The sequence below is a fragment of the Electrophorus electricus genome, chromosome 19 (genome assembly GCF_013358815.1).
Source record: "Electrophorus electricus isolate fEleEle1 chromosome 19, fEleEle1.pri, whole genome shotgun sequence".
Classification (NCBI taxonomy): domain Eukaryota; kingdom Metazoa; phylum Chordata; class Actinopteri; order Gymnotiformes; family Gymnotidae; genus Electrophorus; species Electrophorus electricus.
Window position 1 is genome coordinate 11,894,150 of NC_049553.1, and position 20,406 is coordinate 11,914,555.

At 42.7% G+C, this 20,406-nt stretch overlaps 3 protein-coding genes across 6 annotated transcripts in view; 2 read left to right on the forward strand and 1 right to left on the reverse strand.

The window, feature by feature from the left end:
• Positions 1-840: 840 nt before the first annotated feature.
• cldn1 (claudin 1) lies at positions 841-5,859 on the reverse strand. Its single transcript, XM_027019057.2, has 4 exons — positions 5,508-5,859; positions 2,946-3,110; positions 2,431-2,515; positions 841-1,282 (listed from the first exon to the last, which is right to left on the reverse strand). Exons 1-4 carry the CDS (start codon positions 5,848-5,850, stop codon positions 1,111-1,113), a joined length of 765 nt encoding a protein of 254 aa, XP_026874858.1. The 5' UTR covers positions 5,851-5,859; the 3' UTR covers positions 841-1,110.
• A 1,348-nt stretch (positions 5,860-7,207) lies between these two features.
• On the forward strand, positions 7,208-8,821 carry zgc:153913 (carboxypeptidase N subunit 2). Its single transcript, XM_035520025.1, has one exon. It carries the CDS (start codon positions 7,208-7,210, stop codon positions 8,819-8,821), a length of 1,614 nt encoding a protein of 537 aa, XP_035375918.1.
• Positions 8,822-10,856: 2,035 nt separating this feature from the next.
• LOC113582985 (tensin-3) overlaps positions 10,857-20,406 on the forward strand; it is a 40,505-nt gene continuing 30,955 nt past the window's right edge. For all 4 annotated transcript variants that reach the window (XM_027019053.2, XM_027019056.2, XM_027019054.2 and 1 more), the window contains exons 1-3: positions 10,857-11,139; positions 18,900-19,049; positions 20,000-20,050. In XM_027019053.2, coding sequence (XP_026874854.2) covers positions 18,900-19,049; positions 20,000-20,050 — 201 coding nt within the window. In that variant the 5' untranslated portion in view covers positions 10,857-11,139. The remainder of the gene's footprint in view (positions 11,140-18,899; positions 19,050-19,999; positions 20,051-20,406) is intronic.

The window sequence follows — 20,406 nt, forward strand, 5'->3', positions numbered from 1 at the left end:
AAACAGATTAACATCTTTTCCACGACCACAGGATTTGTTGTTTAACAAATGAGAAGCTACTCATTGAATCAGTTAGGGTTAAATAACTTGTTGCCAGCTGAAACATAATTATCACCCATGCAGTAATTATCCAATGGAAGGCTATTACCTATTTGCTTAGTTAAATCCATGTGGTGACCTTTTTTTTTTTTTGGCCAGGCAGTGTGTGTGTGTGCATATATATATATATATATATATATATATATATATATATATATATATATATATATATATATATATATATATATATATATATATATATATATATTCTGTAATGCAGTATTTTATAGCACATTTTAAAACAAAGAATTGCACCAAGATTTCTCTATTTCCCCTTTGACCATTCCAGAGTTATAGCACTTTATATCAGACGCTCGCAGTACTTTTCTCTAGTCCCCACCCTCAGGGACCTGTTGCCATGGGAAATGTGCCTCTGTAGGTTCTCCTCTGCTCTTACGCCATACTGGGGCCTGATGCATACTTTCGAGCCCCTCCCAGTGCCTGGGTGGGCGCGGGAGCAAAATCAGGCACACGGTCATAAGATGGAGAGTGACCTCACTGATGCCTGACCACAATACCTGTACATGCAGAGCTGTTATTACATCATTTGTGAGTCATTGGTGACATAACAGGGTGATTCTGTTTTATAGGACAAGTGAATAAATGAATGAATGAATGAATGAATTTGGTCTTACAAACTTGGCGATCTTACAGTACATCTTTTGAAATTAAAAAAACAACAACTTTTGCATAGATCTTTTAATGGACAACTTTTTAGATAAAGTAAAATATCTTCAGCCATCAGCAAGGAAACAATAAGGAGTAAAATAAGTAATAGAACCTCACAAATAAAGCAAAATACATGACAATATGTATGTTTACATGGCAACATGTTTGTTTGTTTATTAAAAATAGGGAAAGAGCATCTGTTAATCAAGTTAATCAAATGAAGGGCATCAGAGTGATCTAAAGGCTACGTTTCTTGTTGTGGAACCAGACCGAGTTTAGCACGTGTGGATTGCAGCATCGCTCCTGAGGACAGCCAACTGGCCTGAGCTGGACCGGGTGCTGTTACACGTATCCGGAGCCCGCCTGCTTGGCCGGACCAGGGCGGGAGGCTGGGTATCGAGGCGCCTTTTCCGTAGAACTCTTGCTTCCGCAGGTACAGCTGAGCATACTGCCTCCGATGATGCTTAGTGCAGCGGCACCCCAGCCGATATACAGCGCTTTGCCAAACTCATACCTACAGCAAACAGCATCAGCCTTTTAGCGTCCCACCTGAGCGCTCTATGCAGTGAAGCAGAGAGACTCCGGCTGCTACCCCTGCATGGAGGCACTCGGTGAGCAGTAAACACAGCCTGGGTAGACATGAGCAGGGACCCCGTTTAACCATGACGGTCTCTGTTTAACACACATAATTTTAAAGGCAACCTACTGTATCTGAAAGGAGTGTGAAGGAGACGGGAAAACAGGTTAAAGGATATATAGATGCAGTTGTTGGACTGAATTATTTCTGTGACAGATACAGACACAGATACATTCTTTACACTGAACTCCACTTTGTAATGGCAAATCTACTGCCCCACTGCACACTCTGGATTTATTTAACTCTACTTAGACTCACCATTACCTGCACATTGTACATTATCACTGACCCACTGTACATATTTATTCTGTATATTAATAGGACATATAGCAATCAGCTATGCTTTATATATTATATATTTTTATAATCTATTCATTTTATTTAACCAACTACTATGTATGTTATTAATATGTATGTAAATGTGTAGATATGGATATATGCATATATATGTATGTATATAGAACTAAAATTGTGCATATAAAATCTGTCCATAGATATATATTTATATTCTTCATATTTATTACACTGTTAATCTGTTCTGGGACTGGACAATGCTACTGTTTTCACTGGTAGACACTGAGTGCATTTTCTTGTCTTATATTTGTACTGAGCAATGACAATAAAGTTGAATCAATCAATCAATCAGTCAATCAGTCAATCTATCTATCTATCTATCTATCTATCTATCTATCTATCTATCTATCTATCTATCTATCTACATTTGCATGAATCTGAATGGTAATTATGGTAATTATTGGGTTCAGTTATTCTAAAGTTATATCTGCATTTAGATTGGATTATAATTGGATTATTTCAGGATGAAGAAGCCTAAACTCTGAAAAAAATTGATAATTTTGAGCATCTAGAATAAATCTACATCTTACCCCACAAAAATAACATATTAAACTTACATACAAACTTAATTTGTTTAAAGGACCTCTGACCTGAGTGGATCATTATAAAATCATATAATCACGTAACACAATGGAACACAATTAACTTCCAAAGCCCACCAAGATACTCACTTTGCATTAGTCGGAGTCATCGGATCATAGAACTGCTGTCTGACATTTTCACCATACCAGATAGTGGCAACAAAGGCTGAAATACCTGCAAAGGATACACCAAATCCATGTGACGGCTCAAAAATGCAAAATTCAAGTGATAGCTGAAGCAGAACAGCAGAGTCTCTAAAAAAAACTCTATTCTCTCAACTCTCTCTTAGCACTCTCTACTCATTAGTTCCATCCTAGATTTGTGGTTATCCTGGGACATTCATAAGGTTAAGGTTCAAAAGGTTAAGGGTTAGATATAGCCCACCTCAGCCAGGAACTTCAGATTATACAGGCAAAATATCCATGATAAAAAAAAAAAAACACATGCTGTAGTTTTATCCCCTAAACCTGTCATATTATATAACACCTCATGTTTCTGGACACAGCTAAGGCAATAACAGTCTAACAAGTTTTTTCCACTTGTATTTGTTAATTAAGTGAGAATCAGCAGCTATGAAAAGGAGTGGTCTCTTGTTTCCACACACCTGCGATGATAAAGATAACCCCTCCAGTAAGAGCCACTTTGCTCTTGGTCTGCATGTCCTCAGACAGACATTTGGTACACTTCATGCCCACCATTGCCACCAGGATGGCAATGGCACCCAGAAAAATCCCAGCCAACATGAAACCACGTGCAGCCTGGATTTCCACTGGAGGATGGGAAGAGAGGGATGATTAACAATAGTGTTACACACACACACACACACACACACACACACATAACCACACACATGCATGCATGCACGCACACACGCACACACACACGCACACACACACGCGCACACGCGCACGCACACACACACACACGCACACGCACACACACACGCGCACACACACGCGCACACACACGCGCACACACACACACGCACACACACACGCACACGCACACACACACAACTATTATACTACTATACAACTACTATAACTTTGTGGTTATTTTTTGTGAACTGTATATATTTCAGCTTTAGGATGAAATGCATATGATTCCCCTTGTGCAATTAAACATTACAGGTCCAACCAGGAAACAGTGCCACCTACAGGCCAGTCTTCAGTGCTTCAATCACTGACAGATATGAACAACTACGCAACCACCAACGCCTATAGTACAGTTTTTTTTTTTACAGTCGTGTTCACACTCAATATCATATCCACATCTTCAAGACTCTTTACACAGTGTGCGTTTGAAACACACATCAGCACATCAGTTAACCTCTGGTGCAAAATCCACTTCTGTTTTCTCCCACAAGACGGCTTTGTCACTCAATGTACCGTAGAATGAACTTCAAAACACAAACCACTTGTAAGACTGATAAATATATTATACTGTGTCTCCCTTTCCTGTTTTTGCATCCACCAATATTTCAAGCCATCCACAAATATTTAAGGCTTACCTTTCACAATAGATGTCATGTCTGAATGTGTTAAATTTACAGTAAACTGTGAATGAATGAATGTTTTACTGTATCAGAAGCCCAGAATAACAATATTACTGTATAATGTAAAACATTTTATGCTAAAGAAACAAATCACAAAAAAACACGGTATTTCTCGGGGAGTTTACTATATTTTTGCATTTGTTCTCACAGTGCAAAAATATATACAATCAATAAGAAATACAGTACTGTAATATCAAATCAATATTTTCACTATATACAGTAATATGCACATATTCATCTACCCATCAGTATCAGAGGTCTGCGGTTGGCCGGGATCATGCATGTTGTCCACTTTATTTGGCCATACATTTTCATCAACATCACACTGAATGGTATCTGGGTAGGTCGTTAGCTGCAGTGACAGCCAGGTGTTTCAGCAGTACATGTATTAGTGGAAAAATCTCTTCAGTGACAACTACATCTATATTTTCACTGTATACATTTTTATTTCAGTGCAAATATGACTAGATTTGTATAAATTGTAACAAGGTTGCAAAAAAAAAACCCTGAATAAACTCTGCTAAAATGTATTTCAAATTTATATTTTCATTTTTCTGTCAAAATGCAACATATTTCCATCCACAGTGATCAGGAATTTGTTGGGTTTTGAACTGAAAGTTAACTCTTGAAAAGAGTATCAAATTTTTGCAAAATGTAAAGAATGAATACTGAATGAGAGAGGTATTCATAAATTTCGAAACAACTGGTGATTGAATGCCTTTTATATTAAGGCAATACAAAAGTATAGGCAGTTTAGTTTGAATGTGTTAGGTATTTTGAAAAAGTGGACATGGTATTGAGATAAATGTAAAAACGATTGTACAAAACTACCTTACAGACACTTTTATCCAGCGCAACTTACAGTTATGACTGAGCAAAGCTTGAGCAATTAAGGGTCTTGCTCAGGGGCCCAACAGTGGTGACTTGGCAGTGGTGGGGCTTAAACCAGCAACCTTCCAATTTCAAGTCAAGTACAGGAACCACTGAGCATACTGTCCAACTAATACCTGCAATATGCACTTTGCTTATGTTTTGAGCTCTTGGTTAGGCATTGGGGAGTTGTTTTGAAATGATTGGGACACCGTGCTACCATTTTCACGTTACATGGTCAGCTAAGATAAATAAGATTTTATGTGGGGATGGTGTTCCAATACCGGTAATTTTAATGGCAAAATGTTTATGTTCAATGTGATATGTTTTACGCTGCCTATAACTGTGTTTGTGTGATTGGCAAAGCTTTCTAGGTTACTCAGTTACAAGGAATTCAAGGAATCTGTCCAACTTGTCTTAACATGCACTAAAGGAAAATAGGACTGGGTATCAACCCGGCTTGTTGCGGAACAATACCAAGTTATCAATCATTTTAGCCTAATTCTCAGTTTGTGTGATCTTTTCTCTCCAGTAACCACTTTATTCACGGTGAAAAATTATAAATAAGTATAATCCGAATACCCGATGTGACAATAAACTGTCAGTATATATAACACGTCTTACACTTATTTTTAGACTTACACGATTGTTAACCAATTTCATCAGAAAAAAAAGTTAGTTTGTCCAGAAGAAAAGCAACAATGTTTGTTCAGAAGAAGAGCGACATATAAATAAACTTACCTGGTAGTTTTAACAACGAGTCTTCGATTTTACATTGTAACTGACCGGTGCTTTGATGCACACACGACTGCCACAGCCCTACGTACAGCGCCTGAGCCGTGATAATGTTATCACCTGCATAGGACGACATTTTCCATTCAGTCATGGTCGTGGAGACTATTAAACCTATGACTCCAAAAAAAGCTAAGGAAAATCCGAGTAGCTGTATGCCGCCATTGGCCATTTCGTCTATAGGCTGAAGTCCACCAATTAAAAAAGGAGTGAGATGCAGAAGTTCTGTTACGCGCTTGGCAGAACTGCAGCAGACGTACTGATACCTGAAGGTTTGACAGATGTTCGGCATTTCACCTGAGCATCCTCTCGGCGGAGTTCGTCAGCCCACAGCAAGGCGTAGCAAAACGCTTGCGTATTGGCCCCACCTTGCGGTAATGATCTTAACCACACATTTAACCAATCTAAAGCTGCATTGAACGCCTCAGCTGTGTAAAATCTAATAAACTTAAAAAAAAAATTTAAATCTAAAATGTTCGTACGCACTCATATGTACTATAAATCAGGCCTCATTTGAAGAATGTGTTTTTTAATATAAAAACATATTTTTATATTATTTCTTCCTTTTCACAATAGTTAAATCATGAATTGTACCATTACATTAAGAAACAGTAGTCCATAGTATAATCTGTTTATCAATAAAATGATTCATCCCCTACAACAATATGATCATTTTAAATAAATGCTTGACATATTTGTTTTCTGTGGGGTACTTTGAAAGGGTTGAACAGAGTGAACTATTTTGTAACCTCTTACTGTCACTGACCAATAGCAAATACTTCACTTTAGCAGAGCAAGCAAAAGAAAAAAAGAGGCAGCTTTGTTGACTGCTGAAATCCCAGAGACTTCAGCGCTCCAGATTCACTTCTGCAACAGTTGAACTTGAGCATGTAGGTAAGTAATGTACATTTTTAGAATTTAACTGGAAAACTGAAAAGATTTCTTTATTCCTTTTCATCTTTTTAATAACTTTAACCTGAACAAATGTATATTATTCTGTTTGAAAACACTGTTATTGCTTTGATGAAATTGTACTGGATCACAAAATGTACTTGTCTGTAAATTTACTGCAAATAACTTTTTATGGCCCAAGTCATACTAAGACATATCTTACTAAGACATGTAGGCATGCTCAAACATTTGTAACTTTATGGTTCTTTGCTAGGGCTGAGACAAAAATATAATAATTTTAGACATTGAAATTATTAAATACATTTTCTTTGAGCAATTTTAAGGGTGGCCATGTGAAACTATGACATTTAATTTGGAGTAAAATAAAACAGAATTGACAAATTAGTATGTTATTGCACAGTATATCAGTTTCCAAATGTCTCAGGCATACTAATACCCCAGCAACTGGAGCCATATACCTATAAGCTGTAAAATGCCATAAATTCACACCCCCCATCAGTCTAAAAGCCCAAATGAATGTTGAACTTTGTTTCACCTTATCCTTTTATCTTTTTATCATTTATCTTGATACAGATTTTTAGCTTCTCAGTTGTTATAGTGCATCTGTCAAGATGCTGACACACTCTCAGTCACCTCAGAAGCAATGATAAACAATGCTAAACACTGCTATCAACAATGCTAAACAATGCTATCAACAATGCTAACAGTACTAATGTCTCCTATTTGCCCAGGAGGAAATGGCCAGCAGTCACACCATCATTTTATTTGCCCTGCTTCAGCTGCCCTTCTACGGCGTCTTGAGCCGCACCAATGCCACCTGCCCTGGCCCCTGCCAGTGCTTCTCCATCACTACCATGATTTGCTCGGATGATCAGATGATGGCTTTGCCCGCAGACATCCCCCCACAGGTGAGAACTCTGATCGTTGTGGCGTCCAGCGTGGGGGCTGTCGCCTTCCGAGAAGAGGTCCATCTGACGAAGCTTGTGCTCCTCAACAACCCTGTTAATATGGTCTCCTCTCACGCCTTCGAGCAGCTGACTGGTCTAGAGGAGCTGGAGATCAGCGGGAGTCCGCTCATGGCCATAGAGTCTGGGGCCTTCCAAACCCTGTGCAAACTCAGCACGCTTCTCCTGAACAATAACAAGCTGAAGATTTTACCTCCAGGTATCCTTGATGTTCTCCAGAGGCTCCAGACCCTACAGCTGAGAGGAAACGGCCTCCAATACCTGGGCACCAAGCACCTTCACAACCTCCACAACCTCCAGCACCTTGACCTGTCCTTCAACCAGCTTCCATCGCCAGATGAAGACTTCCTGAGTGGTCTGGACCAGCTGAAGACCTTGGACCTGGGCTTGAACCAGATCAGATCTTTGCTGAAAGGCATCTTCAGTGCCACACTGCAACTACGGATCCTCTCACTCCGAGGAAACCAGGTCACCAATCTCCCACAGGGCATTTTTACCCAGTTGAAGAGCTTGGAGGAACTGAATCTCAGAGACAACAGAGTTTCAGAACTTAGTGCTGGGGTGTTCCCCGGCAGTCTGAAGAAGCTCGTGCTCAGAGGAAACGGCCTGGTGCAGCTCCCCTCCACTGCGTTTGGTGACCTTCGGTATCTCACTCACCTGGACCTGTCCCACAACCGGCTGTCCACCATCCCTGCAGAGCTATTACAGAACCTTTCCAGCTTGGAGTACTTCAGCATATCTGCAAATCAGATCTCTGAGCTCCATGGCACCTCTTTCCAAGGGCTGCTCAACCTCAAAACCATTCATCTGCAGGCAAACAACCTGAGCTTCCTGGAGGCGGATCTCTTCAAAGACCAAGAAGAGATGTCGCGGCTCTTCCTGTCCAGAAACAGACTGCAGAGCCTTCCCTATGGCTTCTTCGAGTCCTTTGGCATTGAAAGCCTGGTGCAGCTCCATGACAACCCATGGCACTGCAACTGCAGCCTGCTCTACCTCCGCGAGTGGTTGGAATACAGCAGCGGTGCAGTGGAGGAGGTCAGTCAGATCCTGTGCTTTAGCCCTGAGCCCGTCCGTGGCAAGAGGCTGGCCTCCCTGGGTAAGGATCAGCTCGTCTGCACAAACAGCTCAGAAGCCAAGTCAAGGGATGACGCCACTGGACCAACGGACGTGGAGATCTCCACCAGTGCCGCCTCTAAAACCAAACACTGCAGCCTCCAAGATATCAATGGCACCTTGGTCATTAAATGCAGACTTATGAAATGTTCCAACTTAAAGGTTGAGACTCATTTTCATCTGGTTGACGGGAGCACTTTTACTCATATGCAAACAGCAAAATGGCCAAAACACACTCAGTGCTTAAGTGGGACTGTAACACTCACTGTTTAATCGTTCTTTTTTTTCATAGAGGTTCCAATAAGACTGGACAATGTTTCAACATATGCAGGAGACAATCCAGGAGCACCCGCCGCTGGTCTGTGTTTGGACATGCAGGGAAAAGCTCCAACCTCATGACTCACAGATGGATGGCTGATAAAGGAGGTGGATGTCCTGTAAAGTTCAAAGTGCAGCAGTTCAGACAACAGTACAGTACATCAATATACAACATGTTCTTTCTGTTGGAAAGTAATCGGAGAAGTTTTAACTTATCCAAAAACTTGCTAAATTTCTATAAGTTTTATGTTTATATGCACACACACACGCGCACACACACACACACACACACACACACACACACACACACACACACACACACACACACACACACACACACAGAATTTCTGAGTACTGTATCCCCAAAAAATAAAATGCCCAGTTAATTAGAACCCATAGAGGGCGCACTTAACTTGACTTAACAACTCAAAACAATCTTCCTCTTAGTGCAATATTCCAAACAAGCAACAGTGCCAAAACAAGCCAAACCAATCCAGTAAGCCAAAACATACGAATATGTTTTCACTCATATGAAATATGAAAATAAATAAATAAATGATCAAATACAAAGTGGTCTTTGTAGCCTTGTCAGATATTTGGCCAAGTGCATGCCTCTTCTACCAGCGGCTCAGAAATTAGGTTCATTGTTGTTTACTAAGATAATTAATCATTAATCATATAACTGATATTTAATACATTCTCATTGTAGCCCCCCCCATATGTAGCAGTAACAGTTGCACAGAGAAAACATACAGTATATCTCTATACATATATATACAACATATGTAACATATATTTCTATACATATAACATATATAACATACATGTCTATACATATAACATGTAACATATATCTGTACACATATAAAATATATAACATATGTCTATACATATAACATATCTCTATACATATAACATATATGCCTATACATATAACATATATAACATTGATCTCTAGCTACACAAAAGGTAAGATTTTAGAAATTATTTTTAGAAATGCTGTAGTGTAGCATGGAGGAACTAATCAAGCCAGGAGAAGAAAGTGATACTTCACTTCAATTTCTTTGTTTTAAATCAATTTTTTTAAAATCTCACAACTCCACATAACTCCACATCTTAGTAATTTCTAATGTGCTGGATTTTTATTTGATTGTTTTAAATAAACAGAGCACATCAGCCACAGTATCCTGACTTGGATTTCAATCACCTACCCTATATGACCTGATAATACCAGTGTGACAAGTGGCAGGAAAGCAAAGTCTTGGCCACAGTAAATGATTAAACCAGACACTCCTTCTCCTATCAGACACTGTCCTACACAAAGCCCTGTTATGTAAGTCTGGATTCATCTGTGAAGTGAAAAGGAACAACTTTAAGGCAGCTGCGTGCAGGTCATCGCGCTGAGAACAATACCATATCACGGTATGTTCAAACAAAGCAACCTTTAGCCAATAAGGTTAAGAGAGAGGAGTTCTCAAAAAACCCTTTAGTTGTTTTGACTGAGAGGTGACTAACTTAAAAGGTACTTAATTTGTACAATACAACTTTTTGTGTACATTTTGCACAATACTTTTGTCTGCATGTTTACTCTGAAATTAAGCACCACAGTGGAATGGCACAAAAGTTCTCCCGGTTATTTTTACTGCTTTATGTCCATTAAATGAAAGTCTTTTTTTAAAATGCTGTCATTTCTAGCGTGAAGGCATTTGCCTTCCTGAGTGTTTTAAACCCCCTTCCCCCAAATCCCCCGCCAAGCTCAGCCACACACCCCGTCTATGACTGCCCAGACAGAGGGGTGGCGAGGAGGGGGGCATGAGAGAGAGAGTGGGAGGGAGAGAGAGAGTTAGAGAGAGAGAGAGAGAGAGAGAGAGAGAGAGAGAGAGAGAGAGAGAGAGAGAGAGGCAGTGTGGGAGGGAGCGAGGAGATGGAGTGTGGGAGGGATCAGAGAGGAAAGGTCCGTGCTAGGGTTTGTGGCAGTGTTTCTCAGACTTCTGAGGGCTAGAGCTGGTCACAGCAAGGGCCTCTCAGAGACTACAGTTAGCCGAAAGAACAGCACACACTGCACTGAAGCTGGGATCTGATACACACAGAGGCACTGCCGTCTGCTCCTTCTGCCGAATTCAAGCTGAACCAAAATGGGCAGCTTTCCCTTCAACTGATCACTGAGAGGATGTCTGTATGTCTTCTGGAACTGACTTGGGATCAGTTGCCATTTTCCTCATAGTACAAAGACTGAAGAAGAAGAAAAAATTGTTGACTCTTTGAAACCAAAGGTAAGCTGATTAGTTGTTTCACTGACTCAAGCAATATATTTAGAAGTCAGTGTTTAAACTTTTTCTTTTTCATTAAGTTGTCACTGTGGTCCACGAAAGAAGGATTTGCTAGTGAGGTTATGGTGGGCGCTTCTAGCGTTTAAAAGCAGAGGGGTTTCCAAATGTGCGTGTTTCGTGTAGTTAAGGGAAGGGAGCAGGACTAGGAGAGAGAGAGAGAGAGAGAGAGAGAGAGAGAGAGAGAGAGAGAGAGAGAGAGAGAGAGAGAGAGAGAGAGAGAGAGAGAGAGAACTCATTCAGCTGATCCGTGAATGAGGGAGTGAAGCCTGCTCGTGCTCTCCTGCCTCCCTTAGCTCACAAGTGCGCGTGTTCATCTCGCCTTATCAGTACCGCGCGCGGCGAGCTATCGTGGCACATGGCGTTTAGCGAGGTAATGTGAAGCACATGCTGACATACCGGACCTCTCACAGCCGAGCAAGGAAGTCATACTTATTATTTTTCCCTGTGGTTGGTTGGCCAGAGAGAGAGAGAGAGAGAGAGAGAGAGAGAGAGAGAGAGGGGGGGGGGGGGGGGTTCCCTCCGTAATTCACACAGCTGCAGTGAAGTATTTATTGCCTCGAGGGCAGGACTTTTTAATGAAGCCGGCGCGTGTGAGTAATGCTTTATGCTGGCTAAAGGTGCCTGAAAGTTTTACCTGTGCTCTTTTTACCTGTCTCCCCCATCAATTTATGCAGTTTGTTGACCCACAAGAAGCAATAAGAGCTATGCATATTCTGATGATAGCCTAAATGGGAGAGGACTCCTTACATCTTTGGAATTACTGAATTTACAAATATAAATATCATTCTTAGCAAGAGTTGTATGATCAAGCAAGTCATAAGACATGTCCTTCCTGTCAAAGCAATCTTTTTGTGGTACAAAACTGGATGCCAATGACACAAAGCCTAAGACCTGTTCAATACTCCCAATGAGGCTCTTTTGTTGACATCTTTGCCATTAATCAGCATGTGAAAATTCGTTCTGAGACTGAAATATCTGCACTTCTCCTCAATCTGCTTATGTGGTTACATGGTTATAAACTGCACTGCATAGGATGTTTGAAAAACAAAGTTTGCATGTGATCTGTGAGTTTGATATTTCAAGTTGACATTACCATTTAAGAGGAAACATCAATTATGCATTAGATTAAGAGAGAGGTAAAATGTATTTGTCCAAGTGTGTTGCTTTCATATTCCTTTTGGAAAGCATGCCATAAAGGCCACTGGGCAAGAGGCAAACAACGACTGCTCGCCAGGCATTTCCTGGTCCTTACAGAAGGCAGACACTGGTCAGGGCATATATGCACATATGCACAGGTGGAGAGGCTAAAGGGAACAAGACCTTGACCGCCCGCGATATGGAGACTGCCTCTGCACACCTTTCATCTTGTGTCATAGCTATGAGGAGCAGCCATAGCGCCAACATATGTGAACCATTACAGGCACTACCAGGGATTTCAGTGGCCCAGCCCTGGAGTTTCTAAAATTCTGGAGAAAAGAATGCTGCCCTCCTAAATGTCATAGGCAGAGGTCTGAATGAAGGAACACATGGAGACAGACAGAGAGAGAGAGATAGATAGAGCGAGAGAGCATGGCAGAAAGAAAGAAAAAAGACATGGAGAACAAAGAAGAAGACGTAATCCATTTTGAAACGTGTGTTTTTTTATTTTCTGGCCTGGGGAACTGGAGACCGTAATTTCGAGCTGCTTTAAGAGCGTCTACACAAGCCACGTGACTCTCTGGCCAGCCGGTGCGGTATAGGTTGTTTCCGGCTCTGTTTTTGCGCCACTGCAGCGCGTCTGGTGGAGGGGAGAGACAAATACATGTTAAAGTTCCAGTAGAGGATAAAACAAACACGGCCAAAATAGCGGCTCACCCCTCTCTGCTCCCCTCCTACATGCCTCGGTTTTGTTTAGCTCAGGGGTCCTGTGCGGAGTTGTGGCCCCCAGAAGCAACACTAGCCAGCAGCATAAACAGTAGGAAGGGCTAATTGGAGGCTCCTCATCGTTTTTCTCCCACGAAGGTCAAGCCCACCTGAGTGGCTCCCTCTCGTAGTCTCCCTCTTGCCTGGAAACGTTCTGCCTCTGCTCCTATGGAATCTGAGCAGTGGTCAGTACTGAAGCCCCCCTTCCATCTCCATGAGCTAGGGTCACATTCCTGGCTGACAACCTTGCCCCTCATCCAGTCTGACTTCCTGCTGCGTTTTTACCGCGCCGCTGCTGCTCTCTCCTGCCGTTCGAAGCCACCTCTGATGATCATTCATCAGCCTGCACTGTTCTGCTGAACCTTGAAGACAACCGATCCCCCCCTCCAGACTGCTGGCAGGAGTTAGCGCCTCTCAGGAGCCACAGAAAGTTAGCGGAAGTCTTTGTGGGGGGCTGTGGGGGTGTTGCTGGAATTTTTTTCTTTTTTCTTTTCCCTCTCTGGGATGAATGGTTTGGATGAGGATAATTATTAATTACAGCAGCTCTGCTGGCTGTGCAACCTGCCTGCTCTTCTCCTGTCCAATTCTGGTCTCTTCTCCTGTGGCTTTGGTGCCTGGGCTGATGGCCTTTTGAGTTCAAGAGTACTTGGAATGTTATTTATAATTTATTGGGTATTTATTTTCCTTTCTCCTAGTGGAAAGTCGAGATTCCAAAGATTCACAGATATCTGCTCTAATGTTCTCGCTGAGGCTTGGCTAAACACATTGCTCATCCACAGCCAAACACAACGCCACCGCCAAACACCAGTAGTCTGTATACATAGCCATCCAGGCCTTCAGCAGCGGCGTAGACATTAAGCTGCAAGACAGTAAACCAGTTGATAAATCTCTCTCCTTCTAGTTATGCCATAAGAATAGCTGGTCCCTTTTGGATGATGTGGTGATGATGATGTTATGAACAGTGACTTATCAACAGTGATTAGGTCTGTTTGAATAGTTTAGAGGGGACCAGGGGAGCAATCTAACACATCATGTGTGCATTCCAGTGCCCTTATCTATGGTGTAGTCAAACAAATCCATACCTCGACTGGATGTAGTTGTTTTTATATTTTAATGCATTGATTTATTAGTTTATCTGAAAAGGTTTACTCTCTGTCACAGAATTAGAAATAAGTCCAGTTCCATCTGCTGTCTTAGTCTCACATTGATGACAAACCCTTCCAAAGGCTTTCTGGGAAAAACCTACGCACCGCACTCAAAACATATTTGCAAGCAAACACAGAATCGCCTTTGCTGCCATGGGAACAGGAGCGCTGAGATCAACCACCTATTCTGTGTTAGCCCAATTTTCCAACCGCTGTCATGTCTGAACACTGTAGTGAGGGCTTAATAACACAACACACACACACACACACACACACACATTGAACACCTGTGGGTTTGTGATATCAGATTATATTTCCGTGTGACGCTGGCACTTCCAAAGAAAGATCCTTCAGCCTGATTCCAGGAAGCAGGTACTGAGCAGTGAGCCTCCCAGAACTTCAATACAGTGACTCAGAAAGCCACTACTCCATTCAGAATTCCACATCTGACCCTTGCTGAGGTCATCCCCGGACGACCACAGCAGATTATAGCTGTTATAGCTGTTCATTATAGCTGAGGAGAGAGATAAGGAGATAGAGAGAGAGATATCTGCTCATTTATTAAAATTAGCTTGTTTTTGTGGGATCAGCCTTAGCTTGCAGAGAGAGTATCACTGTTTAAACATTCATCTCAAGTTTAAGTTCAGTTTAAATTTTCAAGCACAGTTTGCATTCAAAGTGTTAAAAAGATCTCATTACTCAGATGGAATCATCACAGAGATACTTACTAATCTTTCTCTTCAGATCTTTCTCTCTTATTCTTAACTCTAAAAGCAGGTTTTAAAAAGTCTTTTGTCTAATTCATTGAAATAAGCAACCACTTCAAAAACAGAATAAACAAGTGGGTAGACTATGTTTATAATAACTCATACATGTTCTCACACGAGCTTTGTAGCTTACACTTTAAAAGGCCGCAGCCTGCCTAAGAGCATCGCCCTGGTCTAGCAGATGTTTACTAGATTAATAGCTTGTCTGATTTCTCCAAAGGGCTTTCTCTCTGCCCTGAGGGTGTCAAATTCCTGACTGCTGAGGCTGGTAAGAGGTGTGGCCGCCAAGCAGGACTACTGATCTGGAATCAGCCTTCTCCCTGCCTAAATGCAATTGATACCACTCTACAATGAATCAGCCAAACTGACTCAGGAGAACGTCTGAGAAGTCCTGTTTCATAATGAAATTTCACCCTGTATCAATTAGCTTTTTTACCTCTGTGAAGTGCTTGTGATGGACTGTGAGTTCCCAGTGAGAGGCACAAGGTGCTCTCGCCTGAGTACAGTGCGTACAAATCTTCTTTCGAGAACAACGTCCCGGTTTTACAATGAAGCAGCCTTCAGGTCCAAATCTGTTGATGAAGTGTGACAGTTTTATTCATGTCCCTCTGACACATCTGACCGCAACTCATCAAGGGCTAATGATGAGCTGAATTAAGCTGAGTTGCATGAGAGAAAACGGTGTTTGTTAGTCATCACACTCTCCAAGGTTCCAGTTGTTCGTCCCTGGCTTGACCTGAATTTGGATCCACGTGACCAGACAAAGGCAGCCGTCAGGAGCTGGGTGGAGGTGGAGTGGGAGGTGGAGTTCCGTTCCGAGGCGCCTGTGAGAACAAGTCCCGGTGTGAGTAGAGCCCTGAGGTGGAGGTAGGCCCACTCTTCCTGCACTCCAACCAGCTGCTCACCTCCGCCAGACGTCTCAGGAGCGGGAGCACGCCCAGGAGAGGGCGGAGGGGGCAGCCCACACGCCTCGGCCCCAGGCCCGCTAGCCTTGCCACGGGCGTGTAGCAGCATGCTCCCCCTGCCTTCATGGAGGCTGTGGTGGTAATAGTACGCTAAAGCCCATCATGCACTTGCAGCACCAACACAGAGTCTGAGAGGAGTTGGGGATTTGATCCTGGCTGACCATTGTGCCCTTGGCCCATGTTGACTGATATCCATCTGGCCAAAATCATGAGCTGAAGGTGTCAGTCCAAGCCATTTAAAAGCCACCTTCCTACGGCCTGCAGTTCGGAAGACCGACGTGATCGAATGTAACGTGAGCTGCTCTTATGCACAGGCGTCCTCTAGCAGAACGTGCAGTGCTGAGACAGTCACCCCACCCACGGACTGGTCAGAACATGCACAAACGCATCAGCCCTCTGTTAGTAAGTTGGGTTAGCCTCTTTAAGCCCACAGACTCTCCTACAGGTCATGTGTGTTCGGATCGCAGGTATTGAACCTTAAAAAAAATTCACGACCTGTACACAGGAGCCACAAAAGCTGCAGCGGCTCAAAGTTGAGGTCCCAGTCACCGTTGTAACACATGCTGAAACATGCCAGTAATATTCACAGTGATGAGAAGAAAGAGCAAGAGACAAAGAGAACTAGAGAGACAGATATTAGAATAAGACAAAATACTTAACTGCATATCATGCTGTGCATTTGTCACTAGTGCCCTGGGTTTATTCTGTATATCAAGGTGCAACTTTTCTGTTGTGCAAATTCGACCACTTGATCTGATTACAGCATATTCTGACTGTTTGCCTTGTTTCTTGGCTGGGGGTAATCTGCAAGTCCATTGTAAGTGCACTGCTTATCTGTGGAATACAGGCCTGTAAGCTGTGACTGGCACTCCGGTCAGGGGTCAGACCAAGCACAGTGGTCTCTCCTCCCTCAGTGGGGGTGCTTTTTGCACACTGCTACCAGACAGCAACGCATACCTTCGGAGTGTGGAGGCTACATGAAGCACAGGCGCTGGAACCATGGCCATGCTGGACTGTGAGGCCTGGGGGCCATCATGAAGGTCCTTCAATGATGATAAAGAGTCAATGTATCTTAATATTTTATTCTAAAAATGTGGCGTAGCATAAAGGTTATTGCATAAAGTTGCAACTTTAGTGGGTCAGGTAGCATTGTCTGTGACACAGGAAAATACTTCTACTGTCTTCTTGCCTATTCTGTATGAATATGCAGGCTATTTTTGCAAATTAACCAACCAATTTTACCCCATCTTAAATGATCCAATTCATCTGTGGTAGAACATACATACGCCCAACAGTTTGTTAACCTTTTCATTAAGCTATTTTGATCTCATTAAGCTGCTGCACTCCAGCTCTGCAGACATCACATTCGTAGGTGTGTTGACCTCCTCTGACCTCTGCTCCAGCTCAACCCCTCCGTTCCCTTAGTGATGACCTCCTTCACACAGATGCCCTTTCATTCAGCCTACAGGGGCCGTTTAACACCCCCACCCCACTTCTTTTTGGATTTACAACTCTCTTTGCATCGTGTGTGTGTGTGTGTGTGTGTGTGTGTGTGTGTGTGTGTGTGTGTGTGTGTATGTGTGTGTGTGTGTGTGTGTGTATCGGTGTGTGTATGAGAAAGAGACTCACTTCAGAGATCATTAAGTAGCACATTCAAGCAGCAAATTGTTACAACAGCAAACAGGTCCTAAAGCTGTCAGAAGGCTCTGAGAGACAGACAGGTTTCACCACATAGTGGCTCTCTGTGCAGCTGTGACAATAATGAGGCACAGTTGGCTGTAGTCTGCTCTGCACAGGGCACATGCAAACAGCATGTGGGACAGAGTGTGAATGAATCGTCAGGACAACGGGAGCCCAAGTCTGGATTTAGTATTCATATGCTTGCCTTTACACTGCTATTGTGACAACTGCAATTTGCAATATGCGGCCGAAATAAGGACTCAAATCAACATTTTTTTTTTTCTGATATCAGTGACCTTCTGATTCCATGCCTCTAGATAACTGTTCTAGAATCAGCGCTTATGCATTTATACTGGTATAAATGTGAAGCATAATGTTCAGTGTAAACTGATCTAAGATGAACACTGCTCAGGTTAGAAGTTTCTCAGGATCAAACTCTTCCTCTTTGCTCCACATGAGCTGAAGCTGGCGTGCTGGGACTGCGAAAACAGGGAGCTCGGAGCAGGGCGCTCCAGGGGCAGTAATCAAACTCTGACCACCAGGGATCACACTCTGACCAGTACAGGAATCACACTCTAACCAGTACAGGAATCACACTCTGACCAGTACAGGAATCACACTCTAACCAGTACAGGAATCACACTCTGACCAGTACAGGGATCACACTCTGACCAGTACAGGGATCACACGCTGACCAGTACAGGGATCACTTTGTCTGTGCCAGCTGCCTCTCTGACTTTCGTCTCTTCCTGCTGTTGACATTGCAGTGCTATGATAAGTGAGAAGACCGGAGATGCCCTGCAGATTAGCCTCTAGACCTCACCCTGGAAATACAGGAAGTGCTTCATGTCGAGGTCACTGCCGAACGCCACATGTCAAACGACTGCCACATGCCTGCAGGCATTTAATCTAACTGAGATTTGTCTTGAAAAAGATAGCATTCCCACACTGGGTCTGAAAGTGAGTTTAGAGTGCGTTAAGAGTGTAAACCTGGTTGACACTAGCCAGCCATTGAAAATATGTTGAAACTGAAAGAAATAATGAAGTATCTGAACACTAAACACTGCAGTCAGTATTTGATCACAGCAGCCCATTCCATTTTAAAAGGATGTGCATGACGCAGAGAATGCTGTTTTGGCGTCCAGGTGTTCTCCAAATGCCTTAAGCTATGTGCTGTCCCTCAGGGCTTGAGTGTTGTCCTTGCTGTGCAGTCTTAAATGCCCCCCTGTTTGTTTCATGCTCAGATGGAGGAGGGATATGAACTTGACCTGACCTACGTGACGGAGCGCATCATTGCTGTATCCTTCCCCCAGGCCTGCACAGAGGAGACCTACCTGAACAATCTCAAGGATGTCACTCGCATGCTCAAGTCCAAACATGCCGATAACTATTTGGTAAGATACGCCTGTCTGTTTACACACACTCGAAAAACAGCCCAGTAATATAGCCCCTGAAGGAAGGAGTTTTGGCTTGTCTCACAGGCCTTGTGCAATGACGTGCAAAGAGTGCTTTTCACAGTCTGGCTTTATAGATAACAGTAATTAACTGCCTTGTTTAGACTGTAGATTGTATTTGGGTCATTAATTTTTGGAATGCAGAGTTATAGGAAATATAGCATTTAAAGTGCTTTACAATTATTAAGTGTATAGAAATATCACATGCATGATATGTCATACACACTGTCTCCATAAAATAGGCAGACAGCTGATGTCATTGTTTGATATGCAATGCTGTTGCTGTTTGTCTGGTGTCCCTGCTTCAGCGCTTTGATTTGTGGGATGATATTTGGACGCTGTGCTGAATTAGTATTATAAACATTTACATTTATCAAAGTTCAAGAATGTGACTCCCGAGTGACCATATGACAGTGCTGTACTGACTTTTGTATGCGCTCTGGGGAATGGACTCGTGGTGTGTGTTAGGTCGGGCTCACTGCTGTTCACGCTGTGCTGGGATCTCCAGAGTTGACCACCTTCTGATGAGCGTATCTCACTTTCTGCTTCTCCTGGCTTTGAAGTCATTGTTTTAGACTTTCGAGATGTATTGACTGACAGGAGAGTAACAGATGACAAGAAGGTCTGCTGACAAAATATCAATACGGAAGATACTGAAGATCATTTTTCAACAGAACAAAATTGTTCCTGCTGACATGCTGTAGGTTAATCATTAAAACCCAAATGGTACTGCATTTTACCAGTCCGATGGCATTAGATCAACACTAGCTTATATAAATCACCAAGTCATCACAGCCTTAGAACATCTGCATTCTGCATTTTCGAGGTGATCGAGTGTGCCTCTTTATTACAGGGCTGAAACGCTTGCTCATGCTTCACTCTTTTTGTAGGTGATCAACTTGTCAGAGAAGAGAGATGACCTGACCAAGATGAACCCCAAGGTACTGTCAAGGCATCTGTTTGGAAATGCCTCTCTCATGCAACTGCAGTGGATGGGTGGAGGGTATCGAGCTGAATGTTAGGTGGAGCTGCACATTTGGTAATGGCGGTGCAGGTCATTAGAGACTACAGAGTGAACACAGGTCAGTGTGCTCACAGCACAGACAACACAGTGAGCGCAGGTCAGTGTGCTCACAGCACAGACAACAGCGTGAACACAGGTCAGTGTGCTCCCAGCACAGACTACACATGCTTCAGACTAAATGTGATTTGGTGCACACACGTCAGCAGTTCCAACGGTGCTGATTAAGGATTTAAATGTGGCAACATGCTAAATGGCACATAAGCCAGGCAGGTT

Excerpts from the sequence above, each read along its gene's own strand:
- zgc:153913 (XM_035520025.1), top strand. The coding sequence starts at position 7,208 with ATGGCCAGCAGTCACACCATCATTTTATTTGCCCTGCTTCAGCTGCCC.
- cldn1 (XM_027019057.2), bottom strand. The coding sequence starts at position 5,850 with ATGCCGAACATCTGTCAAACCTTCAGGTATCAGTACGTCTGCTGCAGT. Across the intron at positions 3,111-5,507 it reads CTCGTTGTTAAAACTACCAG|TGGAAATCCAGGCTGCACGT; the intron begins GTAAGTTTATTT and ends CCCATCCTCCAG. Across the intron at positions 2,516-2,945 it reads GGTTATCTTTATCATCGCAG|GTATTTCAGCCTTTGTTGCC; the intron begins GTGTGTGGAAAC and ends TATCCTTTGCAG.